Raw genomic sequence first — 25884 nt, 5'->3', positions numbered from 1 at the left:
TTGTATTATAAGGTACTCATACTACCTAAGATGTGGTACAGTGTTAGTTAAAAGTGAATGTGGGTTAGTTGTAAATGCATATCATACACTTCAGGAACCAGGCAAGTATAACCTGCTTTATATCACAGCTTTTCACCACTGTACTCTTCTAAGTCCCAGCTAATGCAGTAAGACAAGAAAACACAGGTTTCCCCCTCAAATCAATACATAAAAAATAAAAGATATTAAGACTGGGAAGGCAGAAATAAAACTGTCTTTGTTCACAGTTGACATGATTGTCTATGAAGAAAATCCAAAAGAATATACAAAAAAAACCAGCCTTCCTGGAACTAATAAGTAATTACAGCAAAGTTGCAAGATACAAAGTTAATGTAAAAAATCAATTGCTTTCTTATAGACCTGCAATTTTCAACTAGTGTGCCAAAAGGATTTTTAAAACATGCAATGTCTGACTACTTAGTCAGGGGCACTGACCTCTTTTTTCCCTAAAATGTCAAATAAAAAATGGCAATGGCCAACACAATGACAGCAGCACAGTGTGAATGAATCAAAACTATACCTATTTTTTTTTACTGGATCAGCAAAAAATATGCTTTGGTGTGCCACAGAATTTTAGTAATTAGTTTATGTGTGCTGTGAAATGACGAAGGTTGAAAATAGCTGCTACAGAGCAGTAATGAACAAGTGGAATTTGAAATTCAAAACACAATTCTCAGTTAGCTCAGTTGGTTAGGGCATCATCCCCACACACCAAAGCTGAGGGTCTGCTCCCAAGTCAGGGCACATATAAGAAACAACCAATGAATGCATAAATAAGTGGAGTGACAAATCTCTCTATCTATCTCTTCCTCTTCCCCCTCTTTTCCCCCCACCCCCTCAAATTAATAAATAAAAAATTTAAAAAAATACAACACCCCAGAAATGAAATACTTAGGCACAAATCTAACAAAATATGTAGAAGATTTACATGAAGAAAATTACAAAAACTCTTCTACGCCAGGCACTGTGAAAAAGCAGGGTTCTTTAGAGAAGACAACAATACTGGGAAAAATAGAAGGCCGCAGGAGAAGAGGAAGACCAAATACGTGAACTCACTCCATAAAAGAAGTCATTGATATGAGTCTACAGGAGCTGAGCAGGGTTGTTGAGGACTGGACACTGTGGACATAACTCATTCATAGGGTCACCAGCAGCTGGAGCCAACATGTAACAACAAATCTCTAGTAAAATAAATCAAAGAAATAAATAAACGGAGAGATATTCCATGTTTGTGGATAGGAAGAGCCAATATTGTCAAGATGTCAGTTTGTCCCAACTGGTTCTGTAGATTTCTTTACTCAAAAGAGTAGAAAACTTAAGTCCACATAAAAACTTGCATACAGATGTTGATAGCAGTATGAATAAAGGAAATCTGGTACATGCAATGGTGGAGGAGTGAGTGGAAGTTATACTAAGCTCCTCCCAGGACCAATCTGGAATTACAACTAAATTGTGGAGAAATCATCCAGAATAAACAACTGAACACTAGTGGGAAAGAAGTCTTATAACCATAGAGAGACAGAAGAACAGTTTCAACACAATGCAACTGGTAGGGAATGTGGAGGAGAGGCAAGAGGGCTGGCTGGGCCCCCACAGGAGGACTAAAGTGCTGGAGGGATATCTCAGTGGCCAGGGCTTCTCCCAGAGAAGTGAGGGGTCTAAACCCCAAAGTGGGCTCCCCAGCTAGCAGTACCAGAGCCCACAAAGTACACAGATAACATCCAGCTGTGAAAAGTGGCAGGGTTTCTCTCTGACAGAGATGGACAGCTAGATACACAGAGAGGCGTTTAAAGGGCTAACATATAAATTTTTCATATGCAGTTACATACCCAGGTTTCTGGCAAAGAGAGTGGGTGGGGCAGAGTGGACTGGAGATGATTGAGGAGAGACTGGGGATGGATGCTTTGGGGAAAGAACTGAGAGAGCAGCCAGGAGGATCCCGGTGCTGAGTCATTCCCCACACTGCAGGAGCCATCTTGCTCAGGCGAATCTGAGTGGCATCAGCCTGCAGGGAAGCAAGAGCCCCACACCCAGGAGGTACTATACCCCACCTGTGGTGCTTAAGCCTGACTGCTGAGTACAGAGTGATTAGATTAACAGCTGAAAGAGACAGCCACAGACAGGTGATCCCTGGTAGTCTCCAATAGGCTGCCTAAGGCCAGACTGGGACATCTGACATCACTAGAGGCAGATACAGAAAGAAAAACAGTGGTAAAAACTAGGTGCTACCAAGACAAAACCCAACGTGGTCTTCCCTGCGATTTGCAACATATTCTTCCCTGAACAGTTTAACATTCATTTCTTGTCCTTCAAGTTTGTGCATATTAAGTCACTAGATTTTGTAATACAGTTTATTTCATTTCTCAAATTTTACTTACTCCCTTCTCTTACTCCATTCTCTTACTCTCATTTCTTTCCTCTTACTATTTTTGTTTTAAATTTTGTTTTCTCTCTTGGTATAACTTTGTTTCCATTCCGCACTCCTACTATTTTTCCCCATCCAGCCTCTCAAAACCAATTTTCTTGTCAATGGTCATCTCACATTCTTTTTCCCACTCTTAGAATACTTGCATTCTATCTCCATTTTTAGCATTTATCAATCTTTGCTTCTTGGTTATAGATAAGGTAGTTGTTATTGCATTTTTTCATATTTTTCTCTAGATCTTCACTACTCTTGTATTTCAAGTCTCTAATTTTACAATTCTCCTACTCCATTCTGCCTTCATCCTGCCCATTTTCTTTTCTGTCTCAAATTTTAACCTTTCCCTGTATTAGCCTGTTTTTTTTCTTTTGAATCTTTTTTCTTTCATCTTGCCCTTTTTTTAGTCTCAATTTTACTTTTTCCCTGTCTCAGCCTGGTTTTTGTTCCTTACTCTTAGTATTCCCACTCCCTCTAAAACTCACTTTCCTTTCCTCTAGACATCTCTTAACCTTTTCTCTTTCTTTTTCCCCCTTCTATTCCCATCCCACCTATAATTAATCTTAGCTCATTTGTTATTGATACTGCTGCGGTGGATCATTTACTCCAATTTGTTTCCCATTCTTTTATTTTTTATTATTTTTTCCCTTTCACTTTTAAAAATTTTCTGTTTAAACCTAATACTATACACTTTCCTCCTCTTTCCCTATTCCACCTTCTTCATTCCCTTTTTTACTTAAAATGTAAATTTTACCTTCTCTCTTTGCATTGCTCCCATTCTCTACTCTTACTAGGGCTCCTCTCTCTACCCTCTCAAAATCATTTTTCTTTCAGTAGGTCACTTCATATTTACTTTTCCTTTTTTATAACAGTCTTAATCTCTTGATACCTTATTAATACCAGTTCATTTGCTATTGACAGTGGGATTGTAGGTGGGAGTTATTTTTGCAGGAGTGGGTTCATTTCCAGGGCAGAGTGGTTTTGTTCTGGCAGCACCTATAAAATAGAATATAAGACATGGCGGGTGGAGTGATCCTCACTCAGCCAGCTGGAGGAAGGACCCAAAAAAGAACCACCCATTTAGCCTGTGCACGGCTAAAGAAAACATCAACAAAATGAAAAGGGAACCAACTATATGGAAAAATATGTTTGCCAATGATACCTCAGAAAAAGGTTTGATCTCCAAAATATATAAAGGACTCACACAACTCCACTCTAGAAAGACAACGCAATTAAAAGAGGGGCAAAAGACCTGAACAGACACTTCTCCAAGGAGGACATTCAGAGGGCCCATAGACACATAAAAGGATGTTCAGCATCACTAGCCATCAGAGTGATGCAAATTAAAACCACAGTGAGATGCCACTTCACACCGGTCAGAATGGCCGTCATTAACAAATCAACAAAAACAAGTGCCAGTGAGGATGTGGAGAGAAGGGAACCCTAGTGCACTCTTGGTGGGAATGCAGACTGGTGCAGCCACTGTGGAAAGCAGTATGGAAATTCCTCAAAAAACTAAAAATGGAACTGTCTTTTGACCCAGCAATTCCACTGCTGGGATTATACCCTAACAATTCTGAAACACTAATGCAAAAGAACCTATGCACCTCAATGTTCATAGTACTGTTATTTACAATAGCCAAGTGCTAAATGCCCATTAATAAATCAGTGGATCAAAAAACTGTGGTTCACTTACACAGTGGAATACTACGCAGCAGAAAAAAGAACAACCTCCTACCCTTCACAATAGCATGGATGGAACTGGAGAGCATTATGCTAAGTGAAATAAGCCAGGAGGTAAAACACAAATACTGTATGATCTCACGTATAAGTGGAACCTAACCAACAAAACAAGAGCAAACTAGAATCAGGGACATGGAAATAAAGAACATGCTGACAGTGACCAGGGGGGAGGGGGGAAGGGGGATAACCAAGGAAAGAAGTGGAAGAGTCAAGTCAAGCAACATATACAAAGTAGCCATGGACAAGGACAACCTGGGGAGGGTGGGGCAGAGATTGAATGCGGGATAGGGTGGGTGGGCAAGGCAGGGGAAAGCAATGGGGGAAAAATGGGGACAACTATAATTGAACAATAAAAATTTTGTTTAAAAGAAGCTGGTACAGGGGAAGGAAGATGGCAATGGAGTAGGAGGGAGCAGATTCCACTCCCCCCTACACATAGGAAAAAAACTAGCCGATCTACAGAGGAACAGAGCAAACAGCCAACAGTACACCAGCATATATGAAAATAAGAGACCAAAAATTATAGCAGACACTGAAAAACCAGACAGTAAGGAAAGTGCTTCAGGACAATAAGGTCCCAGGGACCAGCACGGGGACCAGGGAAGCTGTAGCTCCAGGCCTGGTGCCCAGCACCAGCGCAGGGTCTGCCACAGACTTCTTGGGAGTGGCAGGCTTGCCACAGAGTCCTTGGAAGGGAGCCAGGTCAACTGCTCCCTCCTTCCCTGGCCAAGCAAAGTTTAAGCAGTACCAGGACAGGCCTGGCTGCCTGAAGTTGAAGGGGAATAAGGACAAAGAGGCAAACACACAGGAGCTGTGATCACCCACAGTCTGTGGTCACCGGCTTGGGAGATTTGAGAGTCGTACAATGATGCACACTGACCCTGATAGTCACCGGTCTGGCTGGAGAATTGGGCTGTACTGAGAGGCAGGCTTGAGTAGGAGAAATTTCTCAAAAAGAAAAACTGTTTGGGGAATTATCCCGCAACAGCCGCTGGACCTACTCCCCTCCCAGCTGGGCAGCAATCCTGAGGTTGCGAGGAGGTTACACGGAAGGCTTTGGGGAAGGTCCTGTGTACTCCCATAACACTGGGAAGGGACCAAGGCAGCCTGGGCCAGAGTGTATACGCACCCCGACCCAGGGAGAGGCTCCAGACTAGCTCTAGGGACAATGTGTGCAAGACTGACTGAGTACACACTGTGAAGTGAGAAAAGCCATACCAACCACCCCTCAGCCTGCTGCAGACTGCAAGACCAGAAAAACCGGTTTGGCCAGTTTGAAACCAACAAGAGGGTTTTTTTAAACTAATCTTTTATTTTTTTAATTTTTATCATTCTTTTATCATTCGATACCTTTTCCCTCTCTTTCCTTTCTTGTTTTATTCCTTCTTCCTTTCTTTCCAATTTTATCTCTTCTTCCTCCCTTCTGCTTTTTTAAAAAATACCCACAAGTGAGACAAAAAAATCTGGAACTGTGAAAGGACCAGAGTTGGATCCAAAGAGGGAGCATCCCAACAGCTGAAACAATGAGACAAATTTCAGAGAAATTTGCAGAGAAATACTGCAGAGAAACTGCAAGTTACTGCATATTTCTATTATCATTTTTTCCATTTTCTTACATATTTTACTTTAATAGTATTTTCATACTCCTTTCTGTATAGTCTTTGCCTGGCTTGTCGTATTGGATCATTTGACAGGTTTCCCCTGTTCTCTCCTTCACAGTGTATTACTAATTTACCATCCTTCACGTCAACTGTGTTCCTAGAGCACACTACTCAAAGTCCTATACCCCCTATTCTTATTATTCAGATCACATATGGTGTCATGATTGTTGTTCTAATATTATTGTAAATAATAGCTGTTCCATACAATTGTAAATACTTCACAACACTCCTCCCAGATCTTAGCTCACTTCAGTTTCCTGAACTCTATTACTGTAGTGGTTAACTCTATTCTCTCACACACTACACCTATTTACTATCCTTTACTCTCACCTTACCTCAGAATCTGACCTCCCACAAACTCACTGCTTTCTAGAGCCAACTCACTAGCCTTCTTTCCCCAACAAGAGTTTGTGTCTTCTTTCCACCCTTTCTTAAAAGGGACTAGTTTGGAAGATCACAGTTAACACTATACATAATAAAAGGATCTCCTACCTCTTCTCAATCGGCTGCCACTGTAAATAGCATAGAATACTCTCCTGCTGTCATAAACCATTTTTCCTTCCCCTCCAACTGATCACAAAAAAGAGTAGGTGGAAGTGGTAAACACCAGGATACCCACTGGAAGAAGAAACCCAACAACAAAGAAACCACCAACAGAAAACAACATAAGAAGGTGAAGGAGGGAGTGGAAACCACACAAATCTCAATCCAGGACCTATCTGGAAATACAACAAAATAGTGGAGAAACTACCCAGTACAAACAACTGAACAAGAGCAAGACAGAATTCTCAAAACCTTGTACACATGGAAGAACCAGCTTCAACACAACCTGCCATCACCAGCACAACAAAATGCAAGAGGTGGTGGACAGAGTGACCCTCGTTTAACCAGCTGGTGGGAAGGACCCACCAAAGAAAGACCCCAAAACAATCAAAACCCAAAGACAAATACAGAGCCAACTTAAAGGACAGCCCAAGTCCAGTGAGCTTGGGAGATCAAGGAGACTACACCGCTGAATCTTACAGGTATTTATTCCACCACAGAAGTTCACACCATAAACCCAGGGAGCCAGACAAAATCAATTTAAGAACCTGAAGCTAACAAGAAGAGTCTCACAAACAATGGGAAGACAAAGAAACAATCCCCAAATGAAAGGAAAGGAGGAAGCCTCAGAAAGAATGTTAGATGAAATATAGGCAAGTCAGCTATCAGATACTGAATTCAAAGCACTGGTTATCAGGAAGTTCAAAGAGCTCACAATGAGCTACCAGAAACTACAGGGAAACTACGATGAACTCACTGCAAACTATTATCACCATGAAAAAGAAAATAGAAACTATCAACAAGGGCCAAAGGGAAATGAAGAATATAATTTCTTAACTGAAGAACACAGTGGAAGGAATCAAAAGCAGGATCAATAAAACAGAAGACTGGATCAGTGAGTTGGAGAACAAAGTAGATAAAAACACCCAGAAAAAGCAAGAAAAGGAAAAGAGGCTCAGAAAGAATGAAGAGGGATTAAGAGAAATATGAAACGTAATAATATCTGTATAATAGGAATACCAGAAGGAAAAGAAGAGGAGCAGGGATAGAAAACCTATTTGAAAAAGTAATGACGGAAAACTTCCCTAATTTGATGAGAGAAAAAGTCACACAAATCCAGGAAACATAGAGAGTCCCAATCAAGAGGAACCAAAAGAGGCCCACTTCAAGACACATCATTATTAAAATGGAAAAATTCCAAGACAAAGAGAGAATCTTAAAGGCAACAAGGGAGAAACAGGAAGTAACATACAAGGGAGCCCCAATAAGGTTAGTTAGCTGCTGACTTCTCAATGGAAACCCTCCAAGCAAGAAGAGAATGGCAAGAAATATTCTGAGTAATAAGAGGCAACCAAGGCTACTTTATCCAGCAAGGCTCTCAATCAAGATAGAAGGCCAAGCCCTGGCTGGTGTAGCTCAGTGGACTGAGCGCGGGCCTGCAAACTACATGATGGTGGTTTGATTCCCAGTCAGGGCACATGCCTTGGTTGCAGGCCAGTTCCCAGCAGGGGACTCATGAGAGGCAACCATACATTGATATTTCTCTCCTCTCCTTCCCTTCCCCTCTAAAAATAAATAAATAAAATCTTAAAAAAAAAAAGCTCTTATAATAAAAAAGGCCAAATAAAGACTTTCCAAGACAAAAGAAGTCTATAAGAATAGACCTCCACCAAACCAGCTTTGCAAGACATGCTAAAGGGACTGCTCTAAGAAAAGGAAGGAAAAGAGAGAGAGGGGAACACATGTAAAAAAATGGCAATGAATAAGTATCTATCAATAATAACTTAAATGTAAATGAATTAAATGCTCCAATCAAAAGACACAGAATAGCTGAATGGATAAGAAAGCATGACCCACACATATGCTGCCTGCAAGAGACACACATCAGGACAAAAGATCTACACAGACTAAGAGTGAAGGGCTAGAAAAAAAATTTCCCAAGCAAATGGACAAGAAAAAAAACTGGGGTAGTAATACTCAGATCACACAAAATAACTTCAAAAAAAGGGCCATAAAGAGAGACCCAAAAGGTCACTTCATAATACTCAAGGGAAGAATCCATCAAGAAGACATAAACATTGCAAATATATATGAACCCAATGTAGGAGAACCCAAATACATAAAAACAATCTTAGAGGATTTCAAGAAAGATATTGACAGCAACACAATTATAGTAGGGAATTTTAATACCCCACTGTCAAAAATGGATATTCCAAATAAAACATCAACAAAGATATTGTGGAACTGAACAACGCCCTAGATGAAATGGACTTAACTGACATATATAGAGCTCTTCATCCCCAAGAAGCTAAATACACATTCTTTTCAAATGTACATGGAACACTTTCAAAGACAGACCACACGATAGGACACAAAACAAGCCTCAACAAATTCAAGAAAATCGAAATCATACCAAGCATTTTCTCTGACCACAAGGGACTGAAACTAGAAACCAACCTCAAGGGAAAAAGCCCAAAACACTCAAAATCATAGACACTGAATAGCATGCTATTAAACAATAAATGGGGCAAGAATGAAATTAGGGAAGAAATAAAAAAGTTTCTAGAAACAAACGAAAATGAACTGACAACAATCCAAAACTTATGGGACACAGCGAAGGCAGTCCTGAGAGGGAAGTTCATAGCAATACAGGCTTACCTACAAAAGACAGAAGCATTTCAAACAAACGACCTAATCCTATGCCTACAAGAACTCGAGGAACAACAACAAAGACAGCCCAGAGCAAGTAGAAGGAAGGAAATAACCAAGATTAGAGCAGAACTAAAGGACACAGAGACTAAAAGCACAATTCTAAAGATCAATGAATCCAGGAGCTGGTTTTTTAAAAACCATGAACAAAATCAAAAAGCCTTTAAGCAGGCTTGTCAAGAAAAAAAGAGGATCCAAATAAACACAATCAGAAATGAAAGAGATTAGAACTGACGCCCTAGAAATACAGACCACAGAAATACAAAGGATTGTAAGAAATTACTACGAAGAACTATATGCTAAGAAATTTGAAAACCTAGGTGAAATGAACAAATTTCTAGATATAGTCTTCCAAAATTGAATGAAGAAGAAGTAGAAAGCCTGAGCAGACCAATAACAGCAGATGAACCTGAAGCAGTAATAAAAAAACTCCCAACACACAAAAGCCCCGGACCAGATGGTTTCACAGGAGAATTATACAAAGCATTTAAGGAAGAGCTAATCCCTATCCTTCACAGACTATTCCAAAAAATCCAAAATGATGGAAGACTCCCAAACTCCTTTTATGAAGCCAGCATCATCCTAGTCCCAAAACCAGATAAAGACACTACAAAGAAAGAAAACTTCAGGCCAATATCGTTGATGAACATAGACACTAAAATCCTCAACAAAATATTGGATAACCACATCCAACAATAATTAAAAAGATCATTTACCATGACCAAGTGGGATTCATCCCAGGGATGCAAGGATGGTTCAATATTCACAAATCAGTAAATGTAATACATCACTTAAGCAAAACCAAAGACAAAAATCACATGATTATATCAACAGATGTGGAAAAAGCTATTGATAAGGTATAACACCCATTTATGATAAAAAAAACACTCAGCAAAGTGGGAATAGAGGGAGCATTCCTCAACATAAGAAAGGCCATATATGAGAGACCTACAGCCAACATCATACTCAATGGGCAAAAACTAAAAGCTTTTCCACTAAGATCAGGAACAAGACATGGTTGTCCACTGTCACCACTTCTATTCAATATAGTATTGGAATTTATAGCCACAGTGATCAGACAAGAAAAGGAAATAAAAGGCATCCAAATTGGAAAGGAGGAAACAAAACTGTTATTGTTTGCAGATGACATCATAGTGGACATGGAAAATCCTATAGACTCCACCCAAAAACTGCTCAACCTAATAAATGAATTTGGCAAAACAGTGGGATACAAAGTTAATATCCAGAAATCAAAGGCATTTTTGTATACCAACAATGAAATAGCAGAAGCAGAAATCAAGAAAAAATCCTATTCAATATAGCAAAAAGAAAAATAAAATACCTAGGAAATAAACCTAACCAAGGAGGTAAAAGACCTGTATGCAGAAAACTACATAACACTAAAGAAAGAAATCAAGAAAGACACAAACAAATGGAAACATATATTGTGTTCCATGGATTGGAAGAATTAACATCATCAAAATGTTCATACTGCCTAAAGCAATTTACAGATTCAATGCAATACCTATTAAAGTACCAATGGCGTATTTCACAGACCTAGAACAAACACTTCAAAAATGTATATGGAACCATAAACAATCCCAAATAGCTGTTTCAGTTTTGAGAAAGAAGAGCAAAGTAGGAGAGATCACAATAGCTGATATCAAAGTGTATTACAAAATGTACAAAGTGATACCAAACTGTACACTGTAATCAAGACAGCCTGGTATTAGCATAAAAACAGGCACATGGGCCAATGGAACAGAACAAAGACCCCAGAAATAAACCCAAGTCTCTACAGTCAATTAATATTCAACAAAGGGAGCAGCAACATAAAATGGAGTAAAAATAGCCTATTCAACAAATGATGGTGGGAGAACTGGACAGCTACATGCAAAAAAATGGAACTTGAGTACCAAATTACACCATACACCAAAATAAATTCAAGGTGGATAAAAGATTTAAATATAAGCTGTGACACCATTAAAGTCCTAGAGGAGAACATTGGCAGGAAAATCTCAGATATTTCACACAGCAACATGTTTACTGATATGTCTCCTAGAGCAAGGGACGTAAAGGAAAGAATTAACAAATGGGATCTCATCAAAATTAAAAGCTTCTATACAGCTAAAGAAAACAGTATTAAAATAAAAAGATAACCAACTGTTTGGCAAAAAATATTTGCCAATGATACCTCAGACAAGGGTTGTCTCTCCAAAATATACAAACAACTCACATGACTGCACTCTGAGAAGACAACTAACCCAATTAAAAAATAGGCAAAGGACTTGAACAGACACTTCTCCAAGGAGGACATACAGAATATCCAGAGACACATGAAAAGATGCTCAATATCACTAGCTATCAGAGAGATGCAAAATAAAACCACAATGAGATACCACTTTACACCGGTCTGAATGGCCATCATAAACAAAGCAACAAACAACAAATGTTGGAGAGGTTGTGAAGGAAAGGGGAACCTAGTTAACTGTTGGTGGGATTGCAGACTGGTACAACCACTATGGAAAACAGTATGGAATTTTCTCAGAAAACTAAAAATGGAACTGCCTTTTGACCCAGCAATGCCACTGCTAGGATTATATCCTAAGAACCCTGAAACACCAATCCAAAAGAACCTACGCACTCCAATGTTCATAGCAGCACAATTTACAATAACCAAGTGCTAGAAGCAACCTAGGTGCCCATCGGTAAATGAATGGATCCAAAAACTATGGTACATTTACACAGTGAGTTCTATGCAGCAGAAAGAAAGGAGGAGGGATTTCTGCCAAGATGGAGGCATAGGTGAAGACGCCGTGCTTCCTCACACAACCAAGTTTAGAGACAACAAAATAATAGCAACAGAAAACACAGCCAGAACAGAGAAAATTGAACTTTTCGGAAGTCTGATAACAACAAATTCTTCAGCCTGACCGGTAAGAGGGGCGAAACCAGCAGCTGGCAGAGCGCGGTTGCACAGAAGCACAGAAAAACTCGGTCAGACGGACGCAGGCGCGCGGAATCCAGGCACAGGGTTGGACCTGGTGGGCCAACTCAGCGAGTGACCGCGGGGAAACAGCGAGGGAGAAGGGAACAGCGAGGGAGAAGGGCTGCGGTCTGACTGTGGTCGCGCATTCATGCGTGGATAGACAAGCGAGGGAGTGGACAATTGGACTGGGACCCCCTCGGCCAGTGGTAGCGGAGGGCGCCGCCATTTCCCCGCTCTAACCCCATCTCCACATACATCATCATAACCCAGCGACCTAAGTGGCCCTGCCCCAGTGAACCACCAGAGGCTCTGCTCCTCACCCAGTGGCACGAAACAGCAGAGGGCACCACCATTTCCCCGCTCTGACCACGCCCCCACATACAGAGTCACAACCCAGCGACCTGGGAGTCCAAGGCTCCGCTCCTCATACTTAACAGGCGCGAATAGACCAAAAATGGCTCAAGAAGATCTCAAAGCCCCAGAGTCTGTAAATCTAAGTGACGAAGAAATAGCAAAACTCTCAGACGCACAGTTTAAAACACTGGTGATCAGGATCCTCACAGAACTGGTTGATTATAGCCACAAATTAGATATACATATGAAGGCGAAACTAATTGAAATGAATGGAATTACACAGGAAATCAATAGCAATGAAAAGGAAACTGGGACTCAAATCAATGGAGTGGACCAGAAGAAAGCAAATAATGGCCAAACAGAGAAGAGTCAAGAAGCAAGAATTCAAAGAAATGAGGAAAGTCTTAGGAACCTCCAGGACATCTTTAAACGCTCCAACATCCGAATTATAGGGGTACCAGAAGGGGGAAAGGCACAGCCACCAGTGGAAAACTTATTTGAACAAATAATAAAGGAGAATTTCCCCAATCTGGCAAAGGAAATAGACTTCCAGGAAATCCAGGAAGCTCAGAGAGTCCCAAAGAAGTTGGACCCAAGAAGGAACACACCAAGGCACATCATAATTACATTAGCCAAAATTAAAATGAAGGAGAGAATCCTAGAAGCAGCAAGAGCTAAGGGGACAGTCACCTATAAAGGAGTCCCCATCAGACTGTCAGCAGATTTCTCAAAAGAGACCTTACAGGCAAGAAGGGGCTGGAAAGAGGTATTCCAAGTCATGAAATCTAAAGACCTACATCCAAGATTGCTCTATCCAGCAACTCTTTCATTTAAAATGGAAGGACAGATAAAGTGCTTCTCAGATAAGATCAAATTCAAGGAGTTCATCATCACCAAGCCCTTATCATATGAAATGTTAAAGGGACTTATCTAAGAAAAAGAAGTTAAAGAAACATGAACAGTGAAAGGACAACAAACTCACAGTTATTAACAACCACACCTAAAATGAAAGCAAACTAAAAGGACAGCTAGATCAGGAGTGGAGACATAGAAATGAAGATCTCAAGGAGGGTTAGCAACAGGGGAGTGGGAGGAGGAGAAGGGGGGAGAAGGTACAGAAAATAAGTAGCATAGACAGTAGATAGAAAATAGATGGGGGGGGCAAGAATAGCATGGGAAATATAGAATCTAAAGGACTTGAGACACATGGTCATAAACTAAAGGGGCGGTAATGGTGGGGATGAGGGGTAGGGTGGAGGGGAATAAAGGGGGAATAGAACAACTGTAACAGCATAATCAATAAAAAAAATTTAAACAAACAAACAAAAAAAACCTAATGAGATCCTTCTATACTTTGTAAGTGTAATGACTGGGCATTCATACTGTCATGTGAGATGTGCCTCCCTTAAACCTTGGCACAACACTGCCATAATACCTGTCTGACATGAAGGAAAAAACCCAATGAATACACAGGCATGTGCTATACAGACTTTTATGAAGATTTATACCATACTAAAAAAAATTTTAATGGAAATTTGTCAATGTTCCTTTTAAGGTGTACCACAAATTATTTACTTCAAAGATTTTAAAGAGCATATCTTAAAATACACACATTTTACCTGAAAGCTCCGTAAAGTGGTCTGTACCAACAGACAAATGAACAAGGAGTAAAAAGCAAGAACCACAGGATACTCAATCCAAAATCAACTCCTCTTGTAGAATCAACACAAATCCAAGCCAAGCATCCAAAGATATTCAGAAACAGTGTTACAGCGTGGACTGTGGAATCAAAACACAAACAAAAAAAGAAATGTTTACATTCAATTTATGAGTTCATTCAACAAAAATTATAAATAAAAAAATACTTCCCAAGAGTAAATGTACTCTACCATATGTGTTCATTTAGTATTTTTCAAAACATTTCCACTTCTTACACGTTTGATTTGAAAACAGTAATCAGAGAAAAAGTAGTCCTAATACATGCACTGTTTGGCAAAAATTCTTTGGGCCCTTTCCTAAAGGGCAATTACACAGCTAAACCACAGAAGCACTACCTGAAAGGCCTCTTTCCTGAGAAGGAAACATAGAATATTCTCTTGATCCAATGCCCAAAAAGAAAGCAGTGCCTGCCAGGAAAAGAACGAGGACTTAGGAGGGAAAAGATCCTACACTCAGAACTATATTTGTATAGGATGGGGCTACAGACCTCTCCATGAGCACATTATACACAGGAGAGAAGTGCCCTGTGCAATCTCATCATGACATTTTTCAGCAATAAACTTAGACTCATTGGACTAAAAAGAATACAGTATATAGTCAATCTGTCAATCTGTAAGAATTATTAATTCATCTTCATTGAGTTGCCCATTTTTCCCAAAGTCCTGGAGTACAAACTATGTTTTGGTGGAGGATTAAACTTATTAAAGAAGAAAAAACTACACTATGACGCATTTCAACTCAGGGGGCAGACCTTTCTTTAGTTAACACAAATAGATCTTGGCAAACTCTTCTTATGTGGTTAATAATTATTTCCCCTGCCAGACCAAAAATAAAAAATCTAAGTAACATATGACTGACTACACTATAATCCTAAAGAACCAAATTTATGCATTATAATTAATAACTTTAGCACTTTCAAAAATGTATTCACTGGCTGAATTTATTGTAGAAAAGAAAATGAAAAGTTCAAGTAATTTTTAATGTAAATTATCAACACAATAAAAATATATCAAGAAACTACTTGAATTAAAAACAAATGAAAAGCCTAGTGAATCTAAATAGTAAAACAATTTCAACAGACATAAACTTTAAAATCTTTCAATTATTAACCAAATAAAGTTAATAATTAAGGAAACAGGACAAAAACAGACATTCAAGGATGCCTCATCTAATTTGCTCTAAACTGACAACTAGATAAATACACAATCTGTAGAGTAAGAGAAAAAGCTCCAGAGAAAAAAATCTAGGTTCTATGGAGCTAATCAATCTCTCTGTGTTTTAATTTTTCATCTACAGAAAAGCAACTCTTGCAGCCTTAAATTCCGTTTCATCCTATTACACAAGAATGGCTCTTATTAATTATTTTGTTCCCATTAAGATTTCTAACTCTCATGAAATGTAGCTTACTAACAAATATAATCAAAATCTTCTGCCTCAAAAGTAGTTCTGTCAAGGACTTAAAAACAGAATTCAAAAGACTGAGAGACAGAAAATTATTATTCTGTAACATTGGCATCTAACAGCCTAAAAAAGTATTAAATGTTCAGAACATTCTAACTCAAGTATCAACTTTCAGAAAAATAATTTTTATCTTTACTTATTTTTTCTTCACCTGAGGACATGTTTAGAGAGAGAGGAGAGAAACATTAGTCATTTGCCTCTTGCATGCACCCCAACTGGGGACTGAACCCACAACCCAGGCATGTACCCTGACCAGGAATCAAACATGCAACCTTTCAGTCCACAAGATGAGGCTCCAATCAACTGAGCCACACTGGCCAGGGCAGAGAGAAACAATTTTTACAAGTTTATCTACTAATCTGCTTAAGAAAGACAATATATGGGTATGAGTACTTGAAAGTTCACAAAAATTGTTCCAGGTTTAGTTTTTTTTTAACAAATAGCAATTTAAGTGTGCATAATCTATTAAAAGTTTTTTGTAAATGTTTTCATAGGAGCAAACAGCTACAATTAAAAAATCATTTATCTGCACTCAAATGAAGAGTAAAACGTTTAGGCCTACTTACTAAACAACTGGTCCACTTACAGAGATAAAAAATAAATAAATACACACACACACAGAAAGGCAAGGTAACATGAAATGCATGATTCTGTGTTGCTAATTTCAATTCAATTTCAATCCACTTGTTGCATTCTAAGTGTAGGTAGAACACTAACAAAATATTTAGGCCATTTATATGATTTGCAAGTTCAATGATTCATCATATAAAATTTCAATTTGCTTTATTAAGTACTCAAATCTGGTGTTAGTGGACTTAAATCTGCAACTATCATAACAATATTCTACTTGATTAGCTCTGCATTATAATACAGACACCTAACATAAACAGCTTTATAATATATTATCTTCTTCATTAAATGGTATTTACTGTAGCTGGCCTGTATTTATTCTTTCTCTTGTTTCTTTTAAATCAAGGGTACATGCAAAGAAGCTGAGATTCACTTCACAGTGATATTTCTCAGTGCTTCAAGCAAGGTACCTTTGAAAGCATATTTGCATCGCATTTGGGTTTAAGATGTCAATTATTCCTTCATTTTGGTACTCTGTAGGTGGTATAACATGTAAATTTAGACTCTGGTCTCTGGAGTCAAACTATCCAACTCCAGCCTTACGTCCTATATAATCCTGGACAAGTTACTCATTTTCTCTATGCTTTAGTTTCCCTATCTGTAAAACTAGACAACACAGTGCCTGCTTCACAGCCTGATTACGATTTAGTAACAATGTATATAAATGTGATCAGCACTGTGCTTTATACAAAGTAAATCCTCAATAAATTTAATCTCTCATTATAATTATAATTACAGTGTAAAAGCACTAGTCAATTCCAAAGTCAGTAAAAGGTTGACACTTCTTGAAAATAACTTACTCAAAGAGTTTCTATTCTATGAAATTTAGAGGCAATACTAAACTGGTACTTCGGATGTTAGATCTTACTTTGTTCCACATAATTCTTCTTCAAATCAGAACCTTAACTGGAATCTTGAGCCCTCTATGAACACAGTTAACAGATCTGCCAACTGAACAAGATTAGGAAATACTATAGCTGACTATATCATTTCTAGGAACCTCAGAAAGTTATACATTTCTAAGACAAAACATCTATTTTGAAACAATCAGCATTAGTAAAGTTAATCACTCATTTAAAATTGTCTTCTCCATTAAACCTGTACTAAAACTCTTTGTTGTTGTTGCTCTTTAAGTATATTTTATTATGCTATTACAATAGTCCCAATTTTTTTCTCCCCTCCCCTTCGCCCTGCACCCCCAACCTCCAGCATTCCACCCCCCCTACTTAGTTCATGTCCATGGGTTGTACATATAAGTTCTTTAGCTTCTCTATTTCCCATTCTGTTTTTAAGCTCCCCCTGTCTATTTTATGCCTACTAATTATATTTCTTATTCCCTGGAACTTCCCCTCCCATTTTCCCCCTCCCCATCCCCACCGATAACTGTCCACGTGATCTCCATTTCTCTGATTCTATTCTTGTTCTAGTTGTTAATTTTTTTTCTTTTGAAGGTTCAGTTGTTGATAGTAATGAGTTTGTTGTCATTTTACTGTTCACGGTTTTTTATCTTCTTCTACTTCTTAGCTAAATTCCTTTAACATTTCATAAATAAGGGCTTGGTAATGATGAACTCCTTTAACTTGACCTTATCTGGGAAGCACTCTGCCTTTCCATTCTAAATGATAGCTTTGCTGAATAGAGTAATCTTGGATGTAGGTCCTTGCCTTTCAGGACTTCTTTCCAGCCCCTTCTTGACTGCAAGGTTTCTTTTGAGAAATCGGCTGATCTTCTTATGGGAACTCTTTTGCAGATAACTCTCTCCTTTCCTCTTGCTGCTTTTAAGATTCTCTCTTTATCTTTAATCTTGGGTAACTTAATGATGATGTGCCTGGGTTTGTTCCTCCTTGGGTCCAATTTCTTTGGGACTCTCTGGGCTTCCTGGATGTCTATTTCCTTTGCCAGATCGGGGAAGTTGTCCTTCATTATTTGTTCAAATAAGTTTCCAACTACTTGTTCATATTCTTCTCCTTCTGGCAGCCCTATGATTCAGATGTTGGAGCACTTAAAGTTGTCCCAGAAGTTCCTAAGCCACTCATATTTTTGAATTCTTGTTTCTTCATTCTGTTCTGATTGGATGTTCATGTCTTCCTTTTGTTGCAAATCATCAATTTGAGCCCCAGTTTCCTTCCCTTCATTGTTTTTTCCCTGTATATTTGCTTTATTTCATTTTGCATACCCTTCATTTCTTCCTTCATTTTGCAACCAAGCTCAATCAGTTCTGTGAGCATCCTGATTACCAGTGTTTTGAACTCTGCATCAGATAGGTTGTCTTTCTCCTTGTTGCTTAGTTGTATTTTTGAAGTTTTCATCTGTTCTTTCATTTGGACCATATTTATTTGTCTCAGAGTACCTGTTAGGTTGTAATGGGGCAGAGTCTTAGGTATTTGCCAGGCCAGGGCAACCCACTAGGCTGTGTTGTGGTGCTGTCTTTGGGAGAGGGTTCAGAGAGGGAACAATACCACTTGCCCCATTCTAGCTCCATTTTCAGAGAACTTTCCTGTGAGACTGGGAACTTCTTTTGCCACAACACCCACAGGACTTTACAGCTAGAGATTTGGGGTATTTAGTTTCCCAGTCAGCCAGCCCTGCCTCAACCACACAGTCCACCAGCCCCACCTTGCCTCAGTTTACCGCCTTGCCCCCAGGTCCTCTCTGCCTGGTTGCCCATCTCCATCCCCCTACCAGTCTGGATGAATGTTTCTTTAATATCTTGATTGTTGGAGTTCCATGCAGTTTGATTTTCTGGCAGTTCTGGTCGTTTGTTTATTTTTTTTAATTGGTTATTATCCATCTTTTGGCTTTGCAAGGAGGTGAAACATTTCTACCTATACCTCTCCATCTTGGCTAGAATCTATTTACTAAATTCCTTATTGAATTTTCTCCCAACCACCATTCCCACCAGCAAAATATGTTTTTCACTAAGCCAAAGAACTTATCTAAATTGCTAGGCCAATTTCTGCCCATTAAAAATAATTATTTTATATATTTGTATATATTATATGATTATATTGATTAAATAAAACATGAGTTGGTTTGCATGAATACACATGAAATCAAAACCTTCAATGTTAACAATACCTGACACTGACACTGGGGATTCAGGAAAAGATGTTACATCAACAACAAAAATCTCAAAAATAAACTAAAAATAAGGATTGATATATTATCATGAGGAATCACTTCTCACATTTCAGAGCAACTTTGCATATGTGAACAATGCTCCTAAAAGATTTTGAGGAAATTACTTCATAAATTTGGAGGGGGAAAAAAAGGCTACCGAATCATATAGGAAACACACACAAATTTCCCCCATCAAGGATGCACTCTATGAATTATCCTTTAAGCCAGAGGTTGTGTAGGTGAGAAGTTGTGACAGCTACCTCTCCTACTGACAAAATGATACTAAATGATATTAAATGTTTGGAATAATAATAAAATGAAGCCCTAGCCAGTGTGGCTCAATTGGCTGGAGTACTGTCTCATGCGCCAATAGGCAGCAGGTTCAATTTCCAGCCAAGTTGTGGGTTCCGTCCCTACCTGGGGGGAGGCAACTAATTAATGTTTCTCATTCTCTCTTTTTTTCTCTCTCTCTCTGCCTCTCCCTTCTAAAATCAATTAGCATATCCTCAGGTGAAGATTAAAAAAATATTAGAAGTACCAGTTCTTGATCCCCACCAAAACAGATTTCACAGTGATAAAATATCTTTAAAAAGAAGAAAAGAAAAAGAAAATGAAACAGAGTAAATGGGAATTCTGAGTTTACATACAGTAAATTATTAATAGCTTGCCATTTTACTTTTAGTATTCCATGAGTTGTAATTATACTCAAAGGAATGTACTGTAATCTGAAATATATATCCGAATGTCCTGTTCAATAAAACACTCTATATTAACTACTTTCAATAATCAAAGTACTGCCTTGGCTGGTGTAGCTCAGTGGATTGAGCACAGGCCTGTGAAGCAAAGGGTCACTGGTTTGATTCCCAGTCAGGGCACATGCCTGGGTTGCAGGCCAGGTCCCCAGTAGGGGACACATGAGAGGCAACCACACAATGATGTTTCCCATGCTTTCTCCTTCCCTTCCCCCTCTCTAAAAATAAATAAATAAAATATAAAAAAATAATCAAAGTATTCATCCTCACTTGAAAATGAAGTGTAAATAATACTCAAAGCTATAAGAAAAATCAGTTCATAATATTACAACAGTTTATGCCCCTTTTTGCATTCTATTTTGCATTCGTTTCATGCAAAAAGTCATAGTGCATAATAGAATTTTTAATAACTTTCATTTGCATAAAAATAGTATGCATAATTTTTTCACAGAAAATATTGCCCAGATAAAATTTTTCAAGGAAAATTGATTGTTGCAAAATTCTACCTATATGACAGAGAAGTCTTTTCCTCAAAAGAATGCCAGGCCCCACTATACAGGTTTCCCTCAGCTAAGGACTTAGATTGTCGCATACAGCACAATTTTGAAGTACCCAAATATGTATTTCACTCTGAAGATTAAAAGATCTATAGGAAAAACCCAATTAATAACACTATTCTTAATATACGAGTTGCAAAAAAACATGGCTTTTGGCAATGAAATATAAACTTTGTTGAATAAATAATTTAGTCTGTACTCACACATCCACAAGTAGTACATAATCTTGACTGTCTTCTGGAATTCTACAGGAATGTCTACAGAAAAGTCCTGATAGAAACAAGGTCCGACAGGAAAATTGCTAGGAAGAGGTGGCCAATTATTTTTTCTGCCTGAAAAAATGTTTAAAAAGTTTCTTATATTAGGACAAATAAATATGAACTATTCTTATTTTTGTTTTCATAATAAAGAACATTAGCTATTGTTTTACAAATATAACAATGTATCTACATTCTTAGACAACTTTGAAAGCCAATCTTTGTATCTTTAAAAATTTCCCCAGAATCACTTTAGAAAACATTAGATGGTAAAATAATTTTCCAGCATCATATAATATTTATCAGGAACCATTTAGGTACAGTTGAAACAAGAAAAGAAAAAAGAACATAAGGACACATATATTCACTCCGAAAATTAATTGAAATCAATGTTTCTGAAATAGCTATAACTAAAATCTATCCTATTTCCTTAGTGTTGACTAATCCAAGTTATTTCTTGTGACTCTGCCCTAAACACAAATTTATTTTCAAGTTCCAAGAGTCTGGCTCTCCATGTAGGCCATTCAGTTTTTAAACTTCTACAATTTCTTCCTCAGTGTCTTAAATCTTTAAATGTAATTCCTAACCCATGCGGAGAGGGAAGACACAGCTTGTGAATCTTTCGAGTTTTCTACCATTAACTTCATGAAGAAACACGAGATTAAACAACACCAAAGTAATAAATTCAGAAATCCCGAAGTCTCAAAAAAATAATACCCAAAAGACACATAAGAAAATTGAAAAAGTATGAGAAAACAAGAAACAGTCATGAAAATTTTGAAGGTAAGTAGTTAAAACACCTTCAAAAACCTAGAGAAAAAAATTCAAACTGTGAGAGAAAAAATGTATCTATATAAAGAAATTAGGTTGAAAATAGGGAACCAGTGGTGGAAATATCAAACTAAAATTAAAGCAAGAAGTCAAACATTACAAATAGCAAAATTAACAACTAAAGGCCATTTTCTCATTTTAGATATTATAACCCTACAACTTTTAAAATGAGATTCTACATACATTTTATACACCAGGAAAATTTTCATAGCAGAAAAAAGCACGATCTATTTCTGATTCTTCCCAGCATGTCTCCACTGTTTATAATCTTTCCAAGTTTCAGGTAGTTCATACATTTCTCACACGAGTCACATACTATTTGAGAAGAAGCCAAGCATGGAATTAAAGGAAAAGGTTCTAAAACAAGAGATGTCAAGCCAGGTACTGACTAAGAGGCCTTGGGCAACCTAACCTCCTGAAGACTTTGTTTCTACATCTGAAAAATGAGAATTACAACCACCCTTCACAGAACTGTACTGAGGGTTAAACATATAGTACACTAGAAATCTAACAATTTCCCACTCTTCATTACAACTTTTACTAAAATCTCTATCATAGAAATAACTTGCATTAGTCAACACTAAGGAAATAAGGATAGATTTTAGTTACAGGTACTTCAGAAACACTGATTTCAATTACACATTTAGTTTCTCCTTTTAGAGATGCTGTCTCCAATGCTGCAAACAAGAAAAAGGCCCAGGATAACTGTATCCTTGGGAACCCCTGGATTTACACATTCACAATAAGAAGCAGATCATTTGTTACTGTTTTCCTTGCCTTGTCATCCCATCGCTATCCCAGACACACTCACAATGATTTGTCCATCTCTCTTATCCCTTCGTACCCAGAGACTGATAGCTTTCCCTAAAACACTCCGCTGAAGAGGTCTGTGGTTATCACAGCCTGAATAGATTTCATGGCTTATAATTAAGCATTTCCTTCTTTCTTTGGCACCATCAAAATACCCTAAGCTTTCTAGAGTCACTACATGACTTGACAAATACGACATACTTATGAGGACAAGGACAAAGAATTTGAAACTAGGCTAACTAAACCAGAAGAGTCAAATGTAGGGCACACTCCCATGTATGCATAACGTTTCATTAGCCACAAAGACAGCCCAAGTGCATAATCAAAGGCTCCTGGTCTTAGAATTAACCAAAATTGTCATATTCAAATTCACTTTCTGTGTGATAAGGCTCACACTGTTCTAATTTATCAAAAGACTATGCAAAACAGCCAAGATTAAAGAGCTACACAGAGTCAAGTAGAAAATTTATTGTGTCTGATCTCCTTGCTAGAATAGAAAAACAGGGCAGAGTTTTATTCACAAACCAAATCACTTAGAGCCAGTACAGGCATGATTTAAAGTGTTTAAAGGTTACTTTTATTTCAAATATCTTGGATACTACCATGTTGACTGAGGTTTTGCATTTCGCGTTCCCGACGATCTAATTCTGCTGCTTTTCTTTCTAGTTCTTCCTGGCGCTTAAGAAGTTCAGCTTGGGCCAAGGCATGTTCCTAAACAAAAAAATGTAAGTGAATAGGCTGTCATAAGTATAAAATATTGTAACATTGACATGCTATCTTCTAATTCTCCCTCTACTATGTTACAAAGCTAATACAAAGTGCTCTTCCAAAATATAGGAATTCACTGAAGACAACAGTTTCAGAAAATATTAGATAGATATTTGACCAATTTTGGTCTTTTGGTTATGAAAACCTTCATGGGAATGTTGGGCACATTAGGACAGAAAAAAATTCTAAGAGCAGTCAGAGCCCTAAGGTAATTGGGAGAATGGAATTCAGGTGACCTCTGTACCTGTAAGAGTAAGTAGGAGAAACAAAGAGAAGAATTGAGGAAAACAGACTTGAGGAGAAAAGAGCAACTGAACTGGCTCTTATAAACTGAGTGAAATGGTGTGTAAGGTTCCCAATGCAAAAATTTATAATATCTTATTAAAGAAGGATATGGCTAAGAAATTCTGACTTATAATTTCATCTGCAATGGAAGTAAATGATACTGATACTGTAAATTCAATTATGAATTTACACATGTAGCATGAACTAACCTTTGCAATCTGTGTATAAGCTGGATGTTCCTCTGTTGGTTTCATTATTGCTGGTTGTGTACTAGGTACATTAGGCATTTTCACATTGCCTGGCGGAGGCTAGAAAGATTAAGAAAAGGGCAAATTACATAACAGAGATCCGATTTTAACTTCTTTCAAAAAATATAATAACCACAAAAAGTAAATACCAAGAACTGCCTCTCTTCCTCCCCTACTTACACATTTACACTAGGCAAGCGTGTGGCAAAGACCTGCTTAAGCTCTCCATCTCTGTTCTCATTCATTTCTGCACTTTTCACTTTGGATCTACCTCTAACACTTCATCACAAACACTTTCCTCTAGGATGCCACATGTAAATTAAAAAAAAAAAAACTCTTGAGTGTTTCTCTTTAGTAAAATATACACCAACTAAAATAGCACCAACTAAAGGATTTATACCAAGATTAGTAAAACAGCACCAACTAAAGGATTTATACCAAGATTAACTATCATCTCTTACCTTTTAAGAAAGCTATGTGCCAGTGACCTAACAGGCTGTCTCTTGACGGAACTGATACCCCTTGAAAAGAGTTTAGAGGGGGGACCTTAGGTAGATGTAAAATAAACTGCACAACCTCCACTTTAACAATGAGGGTCAGTAGTATTTGAAAGCTGCAAGACATAAAAGTTGGTAGACATCTACAAGCCCATCAAAGGGGGACTGGTTAAATTACTGTGTAAACGTATGATTCAGTCATTAAAAGAAACGTGTTAGAGCTAAGGAGAATGCCTTTTAAAATACTAAATGAAATAAAGATACTGTAAAACAGTACACATATGAACAATTTTTACTTTTATAAACACACATTTGTACATGTTTAGGAAAATATCTGGAAGGTCTCAGCAAATTGCTATCAGAGGGATTTGCACCTTTTGTTTTATACACTTTTCTATTATTTGCCTTTCCCTCCCCAATATACTGTCTTAAGTTTAAAAATACATGTTTAAAGCACTTTTTAAAATGACACTAAGAAAAGGAAGACAGAAGGAGAAGGGAAGAGGAAAAAAACGTGAAGCAGCAGCTGCAAAGGGAAGTTCAAAGATGCAAACTGGAAGACACTACCAATATAGCAGAATTACATCCTGAAACAGCAAATGGCAGGTCTGAAAAAGAAGTTGGGCACAACCAAAGACAAAATGCAATACAGCTGATTCTTACACACATATGAAAAAACCAACAGCTAAGAATAGGTCAAACAATTTTGAAGAAAAATTAAAAGTCAGGCCTATGCTATCAAGGCTTATTTTAAGGATATAGTAATTAAGAGCATGGTACAGATGCCAAAGATCCAGAAATATACCAATAAACAGAAAGGGCACAGAAGCAAACCCACACAAATACAGAAACTTGACAATGGAGGTGACACTACAAAACAGTGGAGCAGTAACGTATTAGTCAATAAATAATCCCAGAATAATTGATTACCCGCATGGAACAATTAAACTAGATTTCCTACTTCACACCATACACAAAAATAACTTCCAGGTGAATTAATGACCAAAAAGGGAAAAATCATTATTAAATACTTTTAGGAAAAAAATATAAGTGGATATTTTTATGAACTCAAAGTACATAAGAGCTTCTCAAATGTAAGCTCTAGAAATCATCATTATTTTGCCTATGATATATCTCAAGTGCCTAAAACAGTGACAGGAACATAATACATGCTCAATAAGTATTAATTAATTAATCTTAACTTAATTAACAAACCATAAAGTTAAGACTGACAGATTCGATTACATTGAAATTTAGTAACATCATGGACTAGGGGAAATTTGTTATAATGAATATAAACAAAATACTGGTACCCAGAACACATAAAAAATTGTTCCAAATCCATAAAAATGCAAATACTAACAGAAAAATGGCCAAAAGACCTGTACAGGGACTACAAAGAAAACAGAAATGGCCAATAAAAATGTGAACTCGACCTCACTAAAATCAAGAAGTGAAAAAAAGTGACATATTTTCACAACCATGAGAGAAA

The 25884-nt window shown here is 37.7% G+C and overlaps 1 protein-coding gene and 1 non-coding gene across 2 annotated transcripts in view; one reads left to right on the top strand and one right to left on the bottom strand.

Annotated features, from left to right (window-relative positions):
• SCAMP1 (secretory carrier membrane protein 1) overlaps positions 1-25884 on the bottom strand; it is a 106626-nt gene that overhangs the window by 27448 nt on the left and 53294 nt on the right. The window contains exons 3-6 of the mRNA XM_037143701.2: positions 23857-23955; positions 23197-23305; positions 20900-21028; positions 14077-14236 (exon numbers count right to left, since the gene is read on the bottom strand). Coding sequence (XP_036999596.1) covers positions 14077-14236; positions 20900-21028; positions 23197-23305; positions 23857-23955 — 497 coding nt within the window. The remainder of the gene's footprint in view (positions 1-14076; positions 14237-20899; positions 21029-23196; positions 23306-23856; positions 23956-25884) is intronic.
• Positions 13799-13902, top strand: LOC119048181 (small nucleolar RNA U13). The gene has a single exon (XR_005082285.2). It is a non-coding gene; the product is annotated as a small nucleolar RNA U13 (small nucleolar RNA).

The sequence above is a fragment of the Artibeus jamaicensis genome, unplaced genomic scaffold, assembly GCF_021234435.1.
Source record: "Artibeus jamaicensis isolate MK-2021 breed Jamaican fruit bat unplaced genomic scaffold, CSHL_Jam_final contig_373, whole genome shotgun sequence".
NCBI lineage: Eukaryota > Metazoa > Chordata > Mammalia > Chiroptera > Phyllostomidae > Artibeus > Artibeus jamaicensis.
This window is presented reverse-complemented; position numbering and strand designations above follow the sequence as displayed.